Raw genomic sequence first — 13,496 nt, 5'->3', positions numbered from 1 at the left:
ACATTTAAAAAATCTTCTTGTTTTGACTCTATCTTATTGAATAGAACATATCTCAATCAGAATACACCAATTTCCATTAATTTTTGTTGAGAACACTTTTTTAGCTAATGCCATTTAAGCCAATGTAATTCCTTGATTCATTTTCTATGCAATACAATTGAACCACTTCCTTTTAAAAGGTATCATTTCACTTTTATTTTTGTGCAATCATTTCCTTAGAATCAATTTTACCATGATTTGCTTCCTCGGTTTCTTACGCATATCAAATGTTACTGATGATAGCTTTTGCCACTGTAATCTTTTTTATGGCTAGTTTATCTATGAAGTGTAATTTCTCTGAATCAAATTTATAGGTAGAAATGTCATGAAGGAAATTTGAAATGTGGGTTATTTTAGTCAAGTCTTGTGTAGTTTTGCCACAATTGGCCTTAGTTTATATGGATTTCTTTATGCATATTTGAAAAAAATAAATGGATATATTTTTCATTGTCTTTAAATCCTAATGCCCTGGAACACTTGATTCAATTAATTCACTGGTGGACTTGGGGTCAGCATGAGAGAACAGCAGAGGAAGGGTGCTTATTATGTGTAGGGCAGATGGCAGAGAATACAGACCTCTGCAGTGGGTGCTGGCATAACGCTCTAAAAGGCCTGTTGGGCCCAACACTGCTTCAGCACATTATTTACTCAGGAGTCCAGAGACAAGGCCAGACTTCCCACTCTTCCCCCTCCTCATAACTGAGACAGAGGACACAGAGGATGAATCTGAAGCCCACACCTACTGTCCAAATGGACACACAAGCTTTCTGCTATACCCACTATTCTTAAATTATGTTGCCCAGACTAGCAACAGCATCATCTGAGAATGTATTTGTAATGCAAATTCTTGGGTCCTGACTCATATGTATGGAATCAGATTCTGGGGGTGGGGCCCATCAATCTGTATTTTAACAAGCTCTCCAAGTGATTCTGATGCATGTTCAGGTTTGAGAGCCACAGCCTTATCATCCTGGCATCCACAGCTATCATCCTGGCTATGAAAAGGTAGGAGGAAGATATGCAAAAAGATTAAACATTTACCTCAAAGAAATCAAAGACTAAAATATCCTTTAAGCAAGATCAAGTCTCCCATGACTCCTGTTTTCAGCATAACCAGAGTTCATAAGAAGTTTTAGTTCACTGCAAAGAAATAGAGAAGCCTACATTTTTGCCTACCCGAATTGCAGGAGGCAAATCCTTACCTCCTCATTATAATATCCCAACAATATTCATTATGAGTAGTTAAAAGTTTATATTTACTTCCTTAATCATCCTCAACAAAAGTATCAACAAATATTGCCCAGGATTGTTTTATTTCACAGCCAAGTCCATTCTTCAGTAGGAATTTGACCACTCTGTAATGAGCACCTCCTACAGAAACAACAAGCAAATGAACGGGCCAAAAAGTCCCTGGGAGTCAATGTGGCAGGCTAAAATTTTCTGTGTTGGGACAGAGTTCTTGTCTGTCTTTTCCCTGTGGCATGTAAAGAGTCTTTCGTAGTGCCTTGTCCTTTGTAGATGCTCAGTATAGATATGGTGAATGAATGGAGAATCCTTGAGGATTTAAACAGCTTGCAAATGCCTCATTGAAAAAGTGACAGAAGTTAGACCTTGAATAATGGGCAGAACAGGATAAAGAGTGGGGACACTTTAGTTGGGAGGAGGAAGGGATACACAGTGGGCTGAGCAAAACTTAGGAGTCAGGTCTAAATGTGGAAGGTTGGGACTGGCTGTCTTAGTCTCTTCAGGCTGCTATAACAAAATACCAAAAACTGGGTGGCTTATAAATAACAGAAATATATTTTTCACAGTTCTGAAGGCTGGGAATCTAAGACAAGACACCAGCATTTGGTGTCTAGTGAGAGCCCACTTTCTGGTTCATAGACAGTGCCTTTTTGCCATGTCCTCGCTTAAAGGAAGGGGCGACCAAATTTCTTTGGGCTTGTTTTATAATGGCACAAACCCCATTCATGAGGGCACCACCTTAATTCCCTCCCAAAGGCTACATCATCTAATACCAACACCTTGGGGATTTAGATTTCAACATATGAGTTTGGGGGGACATTCAAACCCTGCACTGAGTGTATGGTATTAGAGAGGAAAAGCTGTCCATGGGGGATCGATATGACCACCAACATTGTTATACAATATAGTTAAATCAGCTGGTGAGTTAAGTAAGTACTAATCCTCTGTTACATTCCCTACCGTGCTAGGCACCCAGCAAACAGACGAGAAAGGACAGACATGGCACCTGAGTCTAGTGAAGAAAACAGACAGTGACAGGCATATGATAAACGCTTTGATAAGTGAGGTACATAAGGCACATGGGGAGTTCACCTAACCAGGTGAGCTAGACCAGAAAGCCTTCTCAGATGAAAAGATGTCTAAGCTGAGACCTGAAGGATGAGTAGGAATTAGCCATTCCACAAGCAGGGAAGAGGGGTGTAGAGTAGCAAAAGTTGGAGCTGGATGGACAAACGTGGGCCAGATTAGGAAGGACCTTCTAAACCATGTTGAAGAGCCTGAGCTTTATCCAGAAGCATGTGAGGTCCTCAGGAAGTTAAACAGGGGAGAAAACAGACTTATCTATGACAGTTTCACAGAATTTATTCTTTGAAATTCCTACCACTGAGATGGGATATATGCTCCCTCCATTTGAATCGTGGGGAGGAGAGGGGCGTAGTGGAAGTGATGTTATGTGACTTCAGAGAGTAGGTCATAAAAGGTAACTGCTTCTGCCTGGTCCTCTTGGGACAGTCACTCCTAGTACCTAGCCACCATGCTGTGGGGAAGCTACACGTAGATATGTTCCAGCCCCAGCACTAGCTGAGGTCCTAGCATCAACTGCCAGAAATACTAAGGAAGCCTTTGAGGCGATTCCAGTCCCGGCCACAATCTGATGATGACTATAACTGCATGAGAACCTTAATAAGAACTGCCTGGCTGAGCCCAGTCAGTACTTAGGATAATGAGAAATAACTCAATGACTGGTGTTGTTTAAAGCCACTAAGTTTTCAAGTGTTTTCCACACAGCAATCAATAACCAGAACTATCCCTGATATCAACTAATTAAGAAGATATCTTTTTGTCTCCTCCTAGTAATTGTGCTGAACTCACCATACTGATCTTTGGGACTCTGGAGCAACAGATGTCCACAGTAAGTAAAAACAGTCTACAAAAGCACATAACAGAGTTAAGGAACAAGATGTTCTGTCCAATCAAGTACTTTCATTAATGGGATAAGTAGGCCAGGTGTGGTGGCTCATGTCTGTAATCCCAGCACTTTGGGAGGCCAAGGCAGGCAGATCACTTGAGGATAAGAGTTAGAGACCAGCCTGGCCAACATGGTGAAACCCCACCTCTACTAAAAAAAAAAATTACAAAAAATTAGCCAATGTGGTGGCGGGCAACTGTAATCCCAGCTACTTGGGAGGCTGGGGCATGAGAATTGCTTGAACCCAGGAGGCGGAGGTTGCAGTGAGCTGAGATCACACCACTGCACTCCAGCCTGGGTGACAGAGTGAAACTATGTCTCAAAAAACAAACAAACAAACAAACAAAAAAAGCAAAAAAAAAAAAAAAAAACCAACCCCAAAGCAGAAAAAAACAGGATAAGTAAATGATGTAGGCAAACTACTGCTTACAAAGAAACACCATTTTTTCAAAGGAATTACTGAGTTTTAAAGAATGAAATGCCCATCATAACCTATATTGAACTTTTTTATTGGATTTTTTTAGACTTTAGAATTATCTATTACTTTGGGGTGAACATTATGCATATTAGTTACTTCTGTACTAAGGTTTCTGGGACAGGTGGAATGGACCAGTTTTTCCAGTCAGCTGAGCACCACCTACCTGCTGCTCAGGGCAGCAGGGACTGGGAAGCTTGTTGCTATTTACTGCTCACAAAATTTGGTTATTTTGCTAATGAATGGTTGTTAGCTAACAACCAGGGCCACACTCACCCACAGCACTGGAGCCATTTGAACTGTGAGAGTTGAAGATGAAAAGTAAGTTGCGGGGACAGGAAGCATGCCCTGTTATTCCCTAAGACTGAAGGTGGAGAAATCCAAGCACTTTTTTTTTTTTTGGCATGTGTGCAAAACACCAGACACATACACAAAGAAACAACTAGGATTCTATGAGGGCAGAGAATTTGTTTCTCTAAATGGGGCTGTCCAGTGTTTCACAGAGTACAAGGAAAAGAAATTCAGTATTTTTGAGAAGGAAGAACTCATTTGTTTTTATAATTCCTTAACTAGTTTCAAACATATTGCATGTACTATGTACCAGCCACTATCTGCTTGCTTTATATTCCCTATCTCATTTCATCCTCACACCAAGCCTAAGAGGTAGGTACTATTATCGCCATTTACCAAATGAGGAAACTGAGGATGCCCAGGGCCACACAGTCATGGGGGCCCTCAGTAATCTATTTCTTAAGAGCTGCTCCTTTTTCCCCTCTGCAGACATAATGTGGTACAGTGGGAAGGTACTAGACTAGGAATCTGGATTCTAATCTCAGCTCTACCACAAATCAATTATGCCAATTTGTGACTCTCATATGTGGATCCTGTCCTCAGGTGGGACTGTGATCTCAGACCTGCATTCAGCAAACACCTGACGCTGAGATTCTCTCACTGGGACACAGTCTACAGGTGAGACTGGGGATCTCTTGCATGGATCATTTCCTTCACCTGAAAGATGAAGGAATTAATTAGGAGACTCCTCCTAGTCTACAATTTCTGACTCTATAATCCTTGCCTCAGAACAACAACCAAGTGAACAGTCTTAGTTTTGGAGGTAGCAATGAAGAGTCTGCAGCAATCCTGGCAGACAGCTCCTGAGGTCTGAGCAACCCTCTGGGGTTTCTGAAACAAAAGGAGCAAGTGAGTTGGGGTCACTGTGTATCTTCTGCTCACTGGTGACCAGATACGGTAAAATTCAACACATACTCTATTTCAGACCATCATTAAGTATAAAGCAGGTTTGAACTGCTCTCATGGCACATTTTTTTTTTTAAATATGAGGCATTCAAGAGAGAAAAATCATTAACAAATAAGATAAACTATAGGACTAAATATTATCCTCATAGAAACCTAAGCATTAGGTGGTTTTTAGTGCACTTATTTTGAAAAGCACATGGCTTACCCATGATCAAAGCAGTAATCATTTAAATTTGGCTTACTCAGCAGTCCTAAAGGCTAAATTCTGGTTTTGTTTGTGCTACTGAGAGAACAAAACAACCACAATCCCGTCAAGTTTGCTTATGAACCTTATTTATTTTTGAGAAAATCTGATCCTACTGAACCTTGAATGAAGATTTCAAATCTGTATGCAAATACACATAGGCATTATTGTTTTGCAGATGGAAAAATGCGGGCTCTAGTCATAGATATATATGATGGCAGAGCAATGAGAAAATCCTGGGCTGTTTTCTAACATGGTAGAGTAGGGTTTTAGACCTCCTGAATTCAGCAAGGATGTAATTTGCAAGTAACTACTCCCTTGAAAATCAGAGGCATCCACAGTTGTAGTGAAATTCATTCCTGATGGTGCTTACTGGGTTCCACTCTGGTGCCAGAAGCTGAACTGGAGACTGACCAAGTTCCTTCAAGGATCCTCAGCAGTGCAAAAGGGAAGTGCCTTTCTGAGGGAGCCAAGCTTGCATCTAGACCTTCACAGTGATGCAACATAACTTCTCACAGATCGGCATGGTACCATTCAGTGAATCTGGAAATTTCAGGAGGAGACCAAGTGTCAGCACAGTGTCTGCTGAAGTGCGATGCCTGACTTCTTAGGAAAGGCAATAACTCACTAGAAGCAGGCCTCTCAGATCCATAGGTGGACTGAAACCAGGGTTACTCAGCCAACAGGGACTGGTTGAGTGGCCGGAAGGTGCGACAGCTGACCATCCTCTTGTTTAACAGCAACGTGTGAGATTTCCTGTCCCTGGGGGTGTGGCAGAGCACAGCATCCAAAGAATAATTGGTGACCTGGCCACTGACGTGTAGTTTCCCATAGATCTCATCAAATTTGGCCAAAAGGGCAGGCACATCCTTCACTTTTTCCCTCACTTTGGCCAGCTGGAAAAAAGCAAGAACAGATCATTACATCTCTGCAAGATTTCTTCCTTGTTTTACTATAACTCTAAGAAAAGAAATGGACACGAACAAAATGTATGGTAGGCCAGATGCGGTGGCTCATGCCTTAATCCCAGCAATTCTGGAGGTTGAGACAGGAGGATCACTTGAGCACAGGATTTTTAGGCCAGCCTAGGCAACACAGTGAGATTTTGTACAAAAAAATTTTTTAAAAATTAGTTGGTGTGGTGGGAGGATCACTTAACCCCAGGAGGCAGAGGCTGCACGGAGCTGTGATCATGCCACTGTACTCCAGCCTGGGTGACACAGTGAGTCTTTAAAAAAAAAATTATGGTATGTATACACCTAAAATGGTGAAAACCAAGGTTATGGGGCACACAGACAGAAGTATTACTATGAGGGATTCCAAAAGCTACACAAAAAATCCAAAATTAGTACTTGAAAATCATACCTAATACACAAGGGGGGTCAAATAACACATCATATATAATGAAACACACTAGGTAAAGGAGGTCATATACCAGTGGAATCAACTTTGTTCCATGTAATGATTAGAGCAGGAGGAGGCAGGCCAAATTATATAGGGCTTTATACATATTCCACAATAAGTTTTTTGAAATTTATTCTAAAAAAGCCATCAGAGCATCTAAAGTGGGATATGATCTCATTTATGTTTAAAAAGTTGCATAGAGAATGAACTGGAGTATACAGAAATGTGGAGACTATTCTGGAGGCCCACACCATAGCCCATATAAGAAAGGATGGTAGTTTAGATTGAAAAGGGTACAGAAAAGATGGAGAAGTACACATATGTGAGGTATATTTTGGAGTTTATACTGAAAGGACTAATTTTTGAATGGGTGAAGGAAAGGGAGGAGTCAAAGCTATCTTCTCAACTGGGGCTTTTAGTAGCTGGATGATGGGTGCTACCATTTCCTGATAGAGAAGACAGGGAGGACAAGATTTGGAAGGGAAAATCAAGAGCTCTGTTTGGACCTGATTGAGATGGCTGTGAAACATCTAAATGGGTATGTCTAGAAGGTTGTTGGATATACAAGTCTGGGGCATGAAGGAGAGGTCTCGGCTAGAGGCATACGTAGTAGAGTCACAAGTATATGGTGGTATTTAACCCCAAAAATGGGTGAACTACAATGGAGAATGTGAAGCTACTTTCTGAATAAAATCAATATTTTACTTAGTTCAATCCTTATCAAGGGTACAATCTCAACACATTTCTTGATGGAATTGAATTGGGATGAAGCTTCCTAACAAATCCTTTGGCCCTCTTCCAAATACATAACACTATTTGCACCTGCACATCTTCCTTTGCGACAAGGGTTCCCAACCATACCTGCAGACAAGCAGCTTAAGTACTTCTTAATGTTCTTAAAAAAGAATAGCTTGTTTAGTCCTCATGTTCAAGGTGAAAATGACTTAACGTGCAGCATATGGCTTCTAAAAGCAGCAGAGCAAACATGCCAAGCTGGAGGTAATTTTGATCTAAAAACTGTAACAGTTCTGTTACATAACTATAGAAATAAATCAGCAATTCTTTTCAATAGTCCTGTGGTGGTATAATAGCACCTATGATACTTTATAGTCTTATCTCCCTACATTAACACATTTTAAATAACTGTTGGCATAAACATTAAATCCACCATTTGTAAAATGCAGACTTTTACAATGTAAGACTCAACTTGCAATCTCACACATATATATTTAGAACTAGCTCCAAAGCTACTGGAATTACATGAATCAATCCATTTCTCATCAAGCAGTTCCTTGAGTGGTCCCACAGCAACCAGACAGAAGACACTGAACTGGAGGGTTCATTTTCTAAGTAAAAGAGTCTTATAAGAGTATTTTTCAATATGAAGTTTGTTTGGGTGCTTTAGCCATACAAGTGGGTGATAATGTATTGATGGATCAGGTCTAAGGAATGATTGTTAACATCAATGCTGCTGAGAAAATGGAAGTTGCATTTGACATGTACGCATACACACGACTATGCACTTTAAAATCTGTTCATGCTTCTACTTTCCCTACTTTGCTAAACTTACTCCAAAAGGGTTGGGTGGGTCACAGCCTACACAGAGCTAAGACTGCAAATAGAAAGAAGCTTTAAATCAACCATATCCAGTTAGTCATTTTCCTGACAAGCTCCCTTTTATCAGCAGGAAGAAGCCTTTGGGTGGAAGTGAGGAAATGGAACAGCGCTGGGAAGGCGACAGTGTGCAGGAGGAGGAAGCAGCCACTGCCCTCTAGTGCCAATCCTGCTGCAGCCCGGACCAAACTACAAAAGGGAGAGGCAGGAGAAATGAGGGAGGAAGGGAGGACCAACCAACAGGTCGCCTGGTTGGTCAAAATGACAATATCAGTATTATCACTAACAACATGATCACTGTCAATAATGTACAATTTATTTACACTTCTTTCACCTTGTTACATGCTATGAGAGACGTACAAATTACTATATTTCAAATGACCTAGAAGAATTCCAATTTGTGTACTTAAGCCATCAATGTGACACATGGGTTCATTTGTTTCATTTCACTTTCAATTTTTAGGAATTGCTTTTTCTCTTCGATTTTATTTAACTCTGCTTTATAGTTCTGCAAAACATTTAAATGGTTCCTAAGTTAAATATACAAACAAGGTACATTTGGAGAAGTCATGCTTCCATCCCTCACTTTCACTTTCAAAATTTTATTTCTTAATTCTTTAAATTAAATTAAAAAAAAACTTGTCAATTATTTTCTCAAATAATAATTGTGTAAATTTATAAAGTTCAATATGTGTTTCAATCTATGTGTACACTGTAGAAAGATTCAGTCACGCTAATAAACCTATCCATCACCTACCAATGTGTCTTTTCTGCAGTGAAACATTAAAATCTACTCCTTTGGCATTTCTGAAATATGCATAATAATTAACTGTGGTTCCTGAAGTCTCAACCAAAAAAACCTTTAGAACTGATAAAGTCAGTAAAGCTGCAGGTTACAAAATTTATATACAAAAATCAGCAATATTTCTATAAAAAAAGATCTGAAAAAGAAATCAACATAACCACTTAAGTTTTGCTTTTCCATCCGTAGTGTTTTCCAAAACGTAAATGTATAAAATAACTATATGGTCCCACCTTCTTAAGGCATACCACACACACCCATTTGCATCTTGCTTTTGTCACTTAAAAACATATTTAAGTGATCCATATAAATGGTGATCCGTAACAGTGTTATGATGTAGCTGTTCCTCATTTCCTGTGAGTTACATGGCAGTCCTTTGTACAAACAGACCCTAATTTGTACAACTAGTCCTTTACTGATGGAAATTTGGGCTTTTTTCCAGTCTGCTGTTCTTACAAATTGGCCTGCAACAAATAGCCTTGTACATACAACTTCTTTATATTTGCCAGTATATTTTTAGAATATACTCCAAGAAGTGGGAGGACTGAGTCAAAGGGTGAAATTATTTGTAGTGTACCAATCTGTATTCCCTCTAGCAGCATCAGATGAAAGTGCCCATTTCCTCAGAGCCTCACCAACCAAGTAGGCTGGCAAACTTGCAGATTTCTATTCAAGAGACATATCATAGGGTAGTTTTATTTTGCATTTCTCTTGATATGGGCAAGAGAATCTTTTCTCATGTTTAAAGGCCATTCACGATTCATTTTAGTAAATTCTGTCCACATCTCTTACTCATTTTCTTTAGGGTTGTTGGTTCTTTTCTCAGAATATTCAAAAAGAGCTCTTTTTTTTTCTTCCCCAGATGGAGTCTCATTCTGCCCCCAGACTGGAATGCAGTGGCGCAATCTTGGGTCCCTAGTTCAAACGATTCCCCTGCCTCAGCCTCCTGAGTAGCTGGGACTACAGGTGTGCACCACCATGCCCAGCTAATTTTTGTATATTTAGTAGAGATGGGGTTACAGTTTGGCCAGGATGGTCTCGATCTCCTGTCCTCATGATACGCCTGTCTCAGTCTCCCAAAGTGCTGGGATTACAGGAATGAGCCACCACACCTGGCCTCAAAAAGAGCTCTTGAAATATTAGGGCTAGTTAGCTTTTGTCAGTATGATTAAAACCTGTACTTTCTTCCAATTTGTTACTTACCTCTTGACTTTGCTTGTGGACTTTTTGCCATGCGAAAAAACAGGTTTTCACATTTTTTAGTCAAACGTATCACTTCTTTTACTGATTTGGATTTTGACTGAAAGCTAAGTTTTTCCACTCCCAGGATATTAAATAATCTACTAATGTTTATATCTACTACTTGTGTGTTTCAATTAAAAAATTTAAATTCTCATCCATTTCAAATGTATCCTGGTTTGTGGTATAAGAACATATACAACTGTATCTTTTTCTATTGGCTCTCTACTTATCCTAGTAATACTTACTAGTCTATCCATTTAGATTGATTTGTAATGCTTGCCTCTATGTTACGCTAAATTTGTATCTGCAATTTGGTCTCTATCTGGACTTTCTACTCTGTCCCATTAGCTGCCTTATTCATGTCCTAAGCCACAGTTTAAATTATAGAAACTTTAACATGTTTTGAGATCTGCTAGACTTAGCAACTCTTACTGCCCCTCTTTCACAGGGCTTTTCTAGCTAGTCTTGTTTGTTCAACTAATCTTTACAGAAAAAAAAACAAGGTGATATTTTTATTGGAGTCATACTACATTACCACAGTAACTTGAAAAAAACCGAGTTTTTATAAGGGTAGGTCTTCTTATCTAAACACATGGTCTGTCTTTTCATTTGTATAGAAGACTGTTTTTCTTTTTTAAGATGAGAGATAGTATATCCTACTATTTGCTGACAAGAAGGAGCCACAGGGAAGGGGATACTGATGATGCCCAAAAGAGTGAGTCAACTTCTGGACTGATGCTGCGGAGTGGGTCAGAGGGGATGGGATCCGGTGTACGACTGGAGAGGCTGGCGTGAGAGGTGTATCCAGTCGTCATGGGATCATGGGTATATAGGGTAAGGGGCCAGAGGTTGTCCATGTAGCAGTCATTGTCTTTGGATTACTTCTATTTTCTCCATGAAACAAGAAATAAGGTGATCAACTGAGAGTGAAAAGTGAGGAGAAGGTATTGGAGGCTTGAGGGAAAAGGAAAAAGGTGTAAAATTGTCCTCTAGAAGGAAAAGAGAGCCAAGGCTCATGAACACAAAGTGTGGAGAAAAGAATAAGGTAAAAGGAAAAAGTTTCCTAGAATTTCAGAGGATATATTCTGTTGGAAGGAAAAAAAAATCTTTGCACATATACATGGAAGTCTTAAAACAGGAACAACAGAGAAGCTGCCATATTTGACAATTTCTTTAAGGTAAGCTTTAGAACTGAGAAATTAGTGAACATTTTTAAGAGTGTCCTTTCACTTTCAAATGATTTCTGCAGCACTTGCATACTCACCACTTCCTCTGAGAACATATGTCTTTTCACAAATTTTGATAAATTTCCTTCTGCAGCATTTGTTAGAGTCTCTATCAGGTTTTCCAATGTATTTGACTGGATATGGATTATAACCTGAATATTAAGAAGACACAAACAAAACCAAGACTTAGTCAGTGTCTCAATGCTGAGAAATGTACCTGGTTAGATAAGCCTTCACTTACAGGCACCTACCCTGCTTTGATCCTACTTCCTAATTTATTTGCTCGCACAAGTTCAAAAAAGTGCTTTAAATGTACGCTCACGAGCCAAAATGTGCTTTCCAATAGTTAGTCAAAATACTACAACTTTGTCTGTAATCCCAGTGCTTTGGGAAGCCAAGGCGGGCAGATCACGAGGTCAAGAGACAGAGACCATTCTGACCAACATGGTGAAACCCCATCTCTACTAAAAATACAAAAATTAGCTGGGCGTGGTGACATGCACCTGTAGTCCCAGCTACTTGGGAGGCTGAGGCAGGAGAATCATTTGAACCTGGGAGGCAGAGGTTGCAGTGAGACGAGATTGCGGCACTGCAATCTAGCCTGGCAACAGAGCAAGACTCCATCTCAAAAAAAACAAAACAAAACAAAACAAAAAAACAAAAAAAGCCTACAACTTCAAAACTTGTTTAAGGGTAACACCGGAGAGAGCAGAGATTTTAGTGCCTGGATACTTGGGCTGAAATCTAGACACTGGCAAGTACCAGCTAAGTGACTCTGGACTGGTACTTAATCTTTCAATTTAAATGCCCTCATTTGTAAAATGGGGAAAATAGATTTAGACCTCACATTTTGGGTTTTATGAACATTAAATAAAATACCAGTATACAGAAGGTACTCAGCGAACAAAATTATTGGTTTCCTCCTTCCTACATCCTCTAGATTCAGAGGATAAGACAATCAGACAGTCTCATAAGACTAGTGATATGGTTTGGCTTTGTGTCCCCACCCAAATTTCATCTTGAATGGTAATCCCCAAGTGTCAGGGGAGGGACCTGGTGGGAGGTGACTGGATCATGGGGATGGTTTCCCCCATGCTGTTCTCATGATAGTGCGTGTGTTCTCATGAGATCTGATGGGTTTATAAGTGGCAGTTGCCCTTGCTCTCTCCCTTTCCTGCTGCCTTGTGAAGAAGATACTTGCTTCTCCTTTGCCTTCCCCCATGATCGTATTTCCTGAGGCCTCCCCAGCCATGTGACACTGTGAGTCAATTAAACCCCTTTCCTTTATAAATACCCAATCTCTGGCATTTCTTTATAGCAGTGTGAAAATGGACAACCAGAACTGGCTAGGGGCAAATGGTACCTTCAGCATTTTCTGTTGTTAGGAAGTTGCAGACACACAGGTTACTGCAGGCATAGAGTGGAAGCTGGCTGAAATGCTAATGAGGCACTCCTATTTACACTATTAATGAACTTTCAAAACTGGGTGCTGTAGTGTGCTTTCAAAATGACACTATCACCTATCTTCCACCAGATGGGTACAACTAACACAAGAAAAAACACATTTCCTCCCTAATTACCAATATTCACTAGTATAATTCAAGAAAAAGTTTAAAGAAAGTGCGAATAACTGAGAATTCACCAACTGATGTTACAACCACTGTTTATAATTTGATGTATAAATCTTCCAAACCCAAAATGTGATTCTACTTTTGGTCAATTACTACACAATAGACATTTATTTCCTCATAGCATTAATATTAGAAAAAAGAAACCTCACTTTTTAACACATACATAGCAATTCATCATGGAAATACACCATACTTTATTATACTGACCAATGTGTACATATGTACTTTGAAAAACTGGTAATGTCTTAGACTTGATTCCCAGAAGTGAAATTACTAAGTCAAAGCATAGAGACATTTTCAAGGCTCTTGATCCTTACAAAAGACAGTTTTCCTGGAAGAGATTTACCT

At 39.7% G+C, this 13,496-nt stretch overlaps 1 protein-coding gene across 1 annotated transcript in view; it reads right to left on the bottom strand.

Moving 5' to 3' along the window:
- Positions 1 to 5,310: 5,310 nt before the first annotated feature.
- Positions 5,311 to 13,496, bottom strand: part of PTCD2 (pentatricopeptide repeat domain 2) — a 37,622-nt gene continuing 29,436 nt past the window's right edge. The window contains 3 exon segments of the mRNA XM_017890585.1: positions 5,311 to 5,772; positions 5,858 to 6,125; positions 11,556 to 11,669. Coding sequence (XP_017746074.1) covers positions 5,901 to 6,125; positions 11,556 to 11,669 — 339 coding nt within the window. The 3' untranslated portion in view covers positions 5,311 to 5,772; positions 5,858 to 5,900.

Source organism: Rhinopithecus bieti, unplaced genomic scaffold, assembly GCF_001698545.2.
Source record: "Rhinopithecus bieti isolate Rb0 unplaced genomic scaffold, ASM169854v2 scaffold_18354, whole genome shotgun sequence".
NCBI classification, from domain to species: Eukaryota; Metazoa; Chordata; class Mammalia; order Primates; family Cercopithecidae; genus Rhinopithecus; species Rhinopithecus bieti.
Note: the sequence above shows the minus strand (reverse complement) of the source record. Positions and strands in the feature narration are given on the sequence as shown.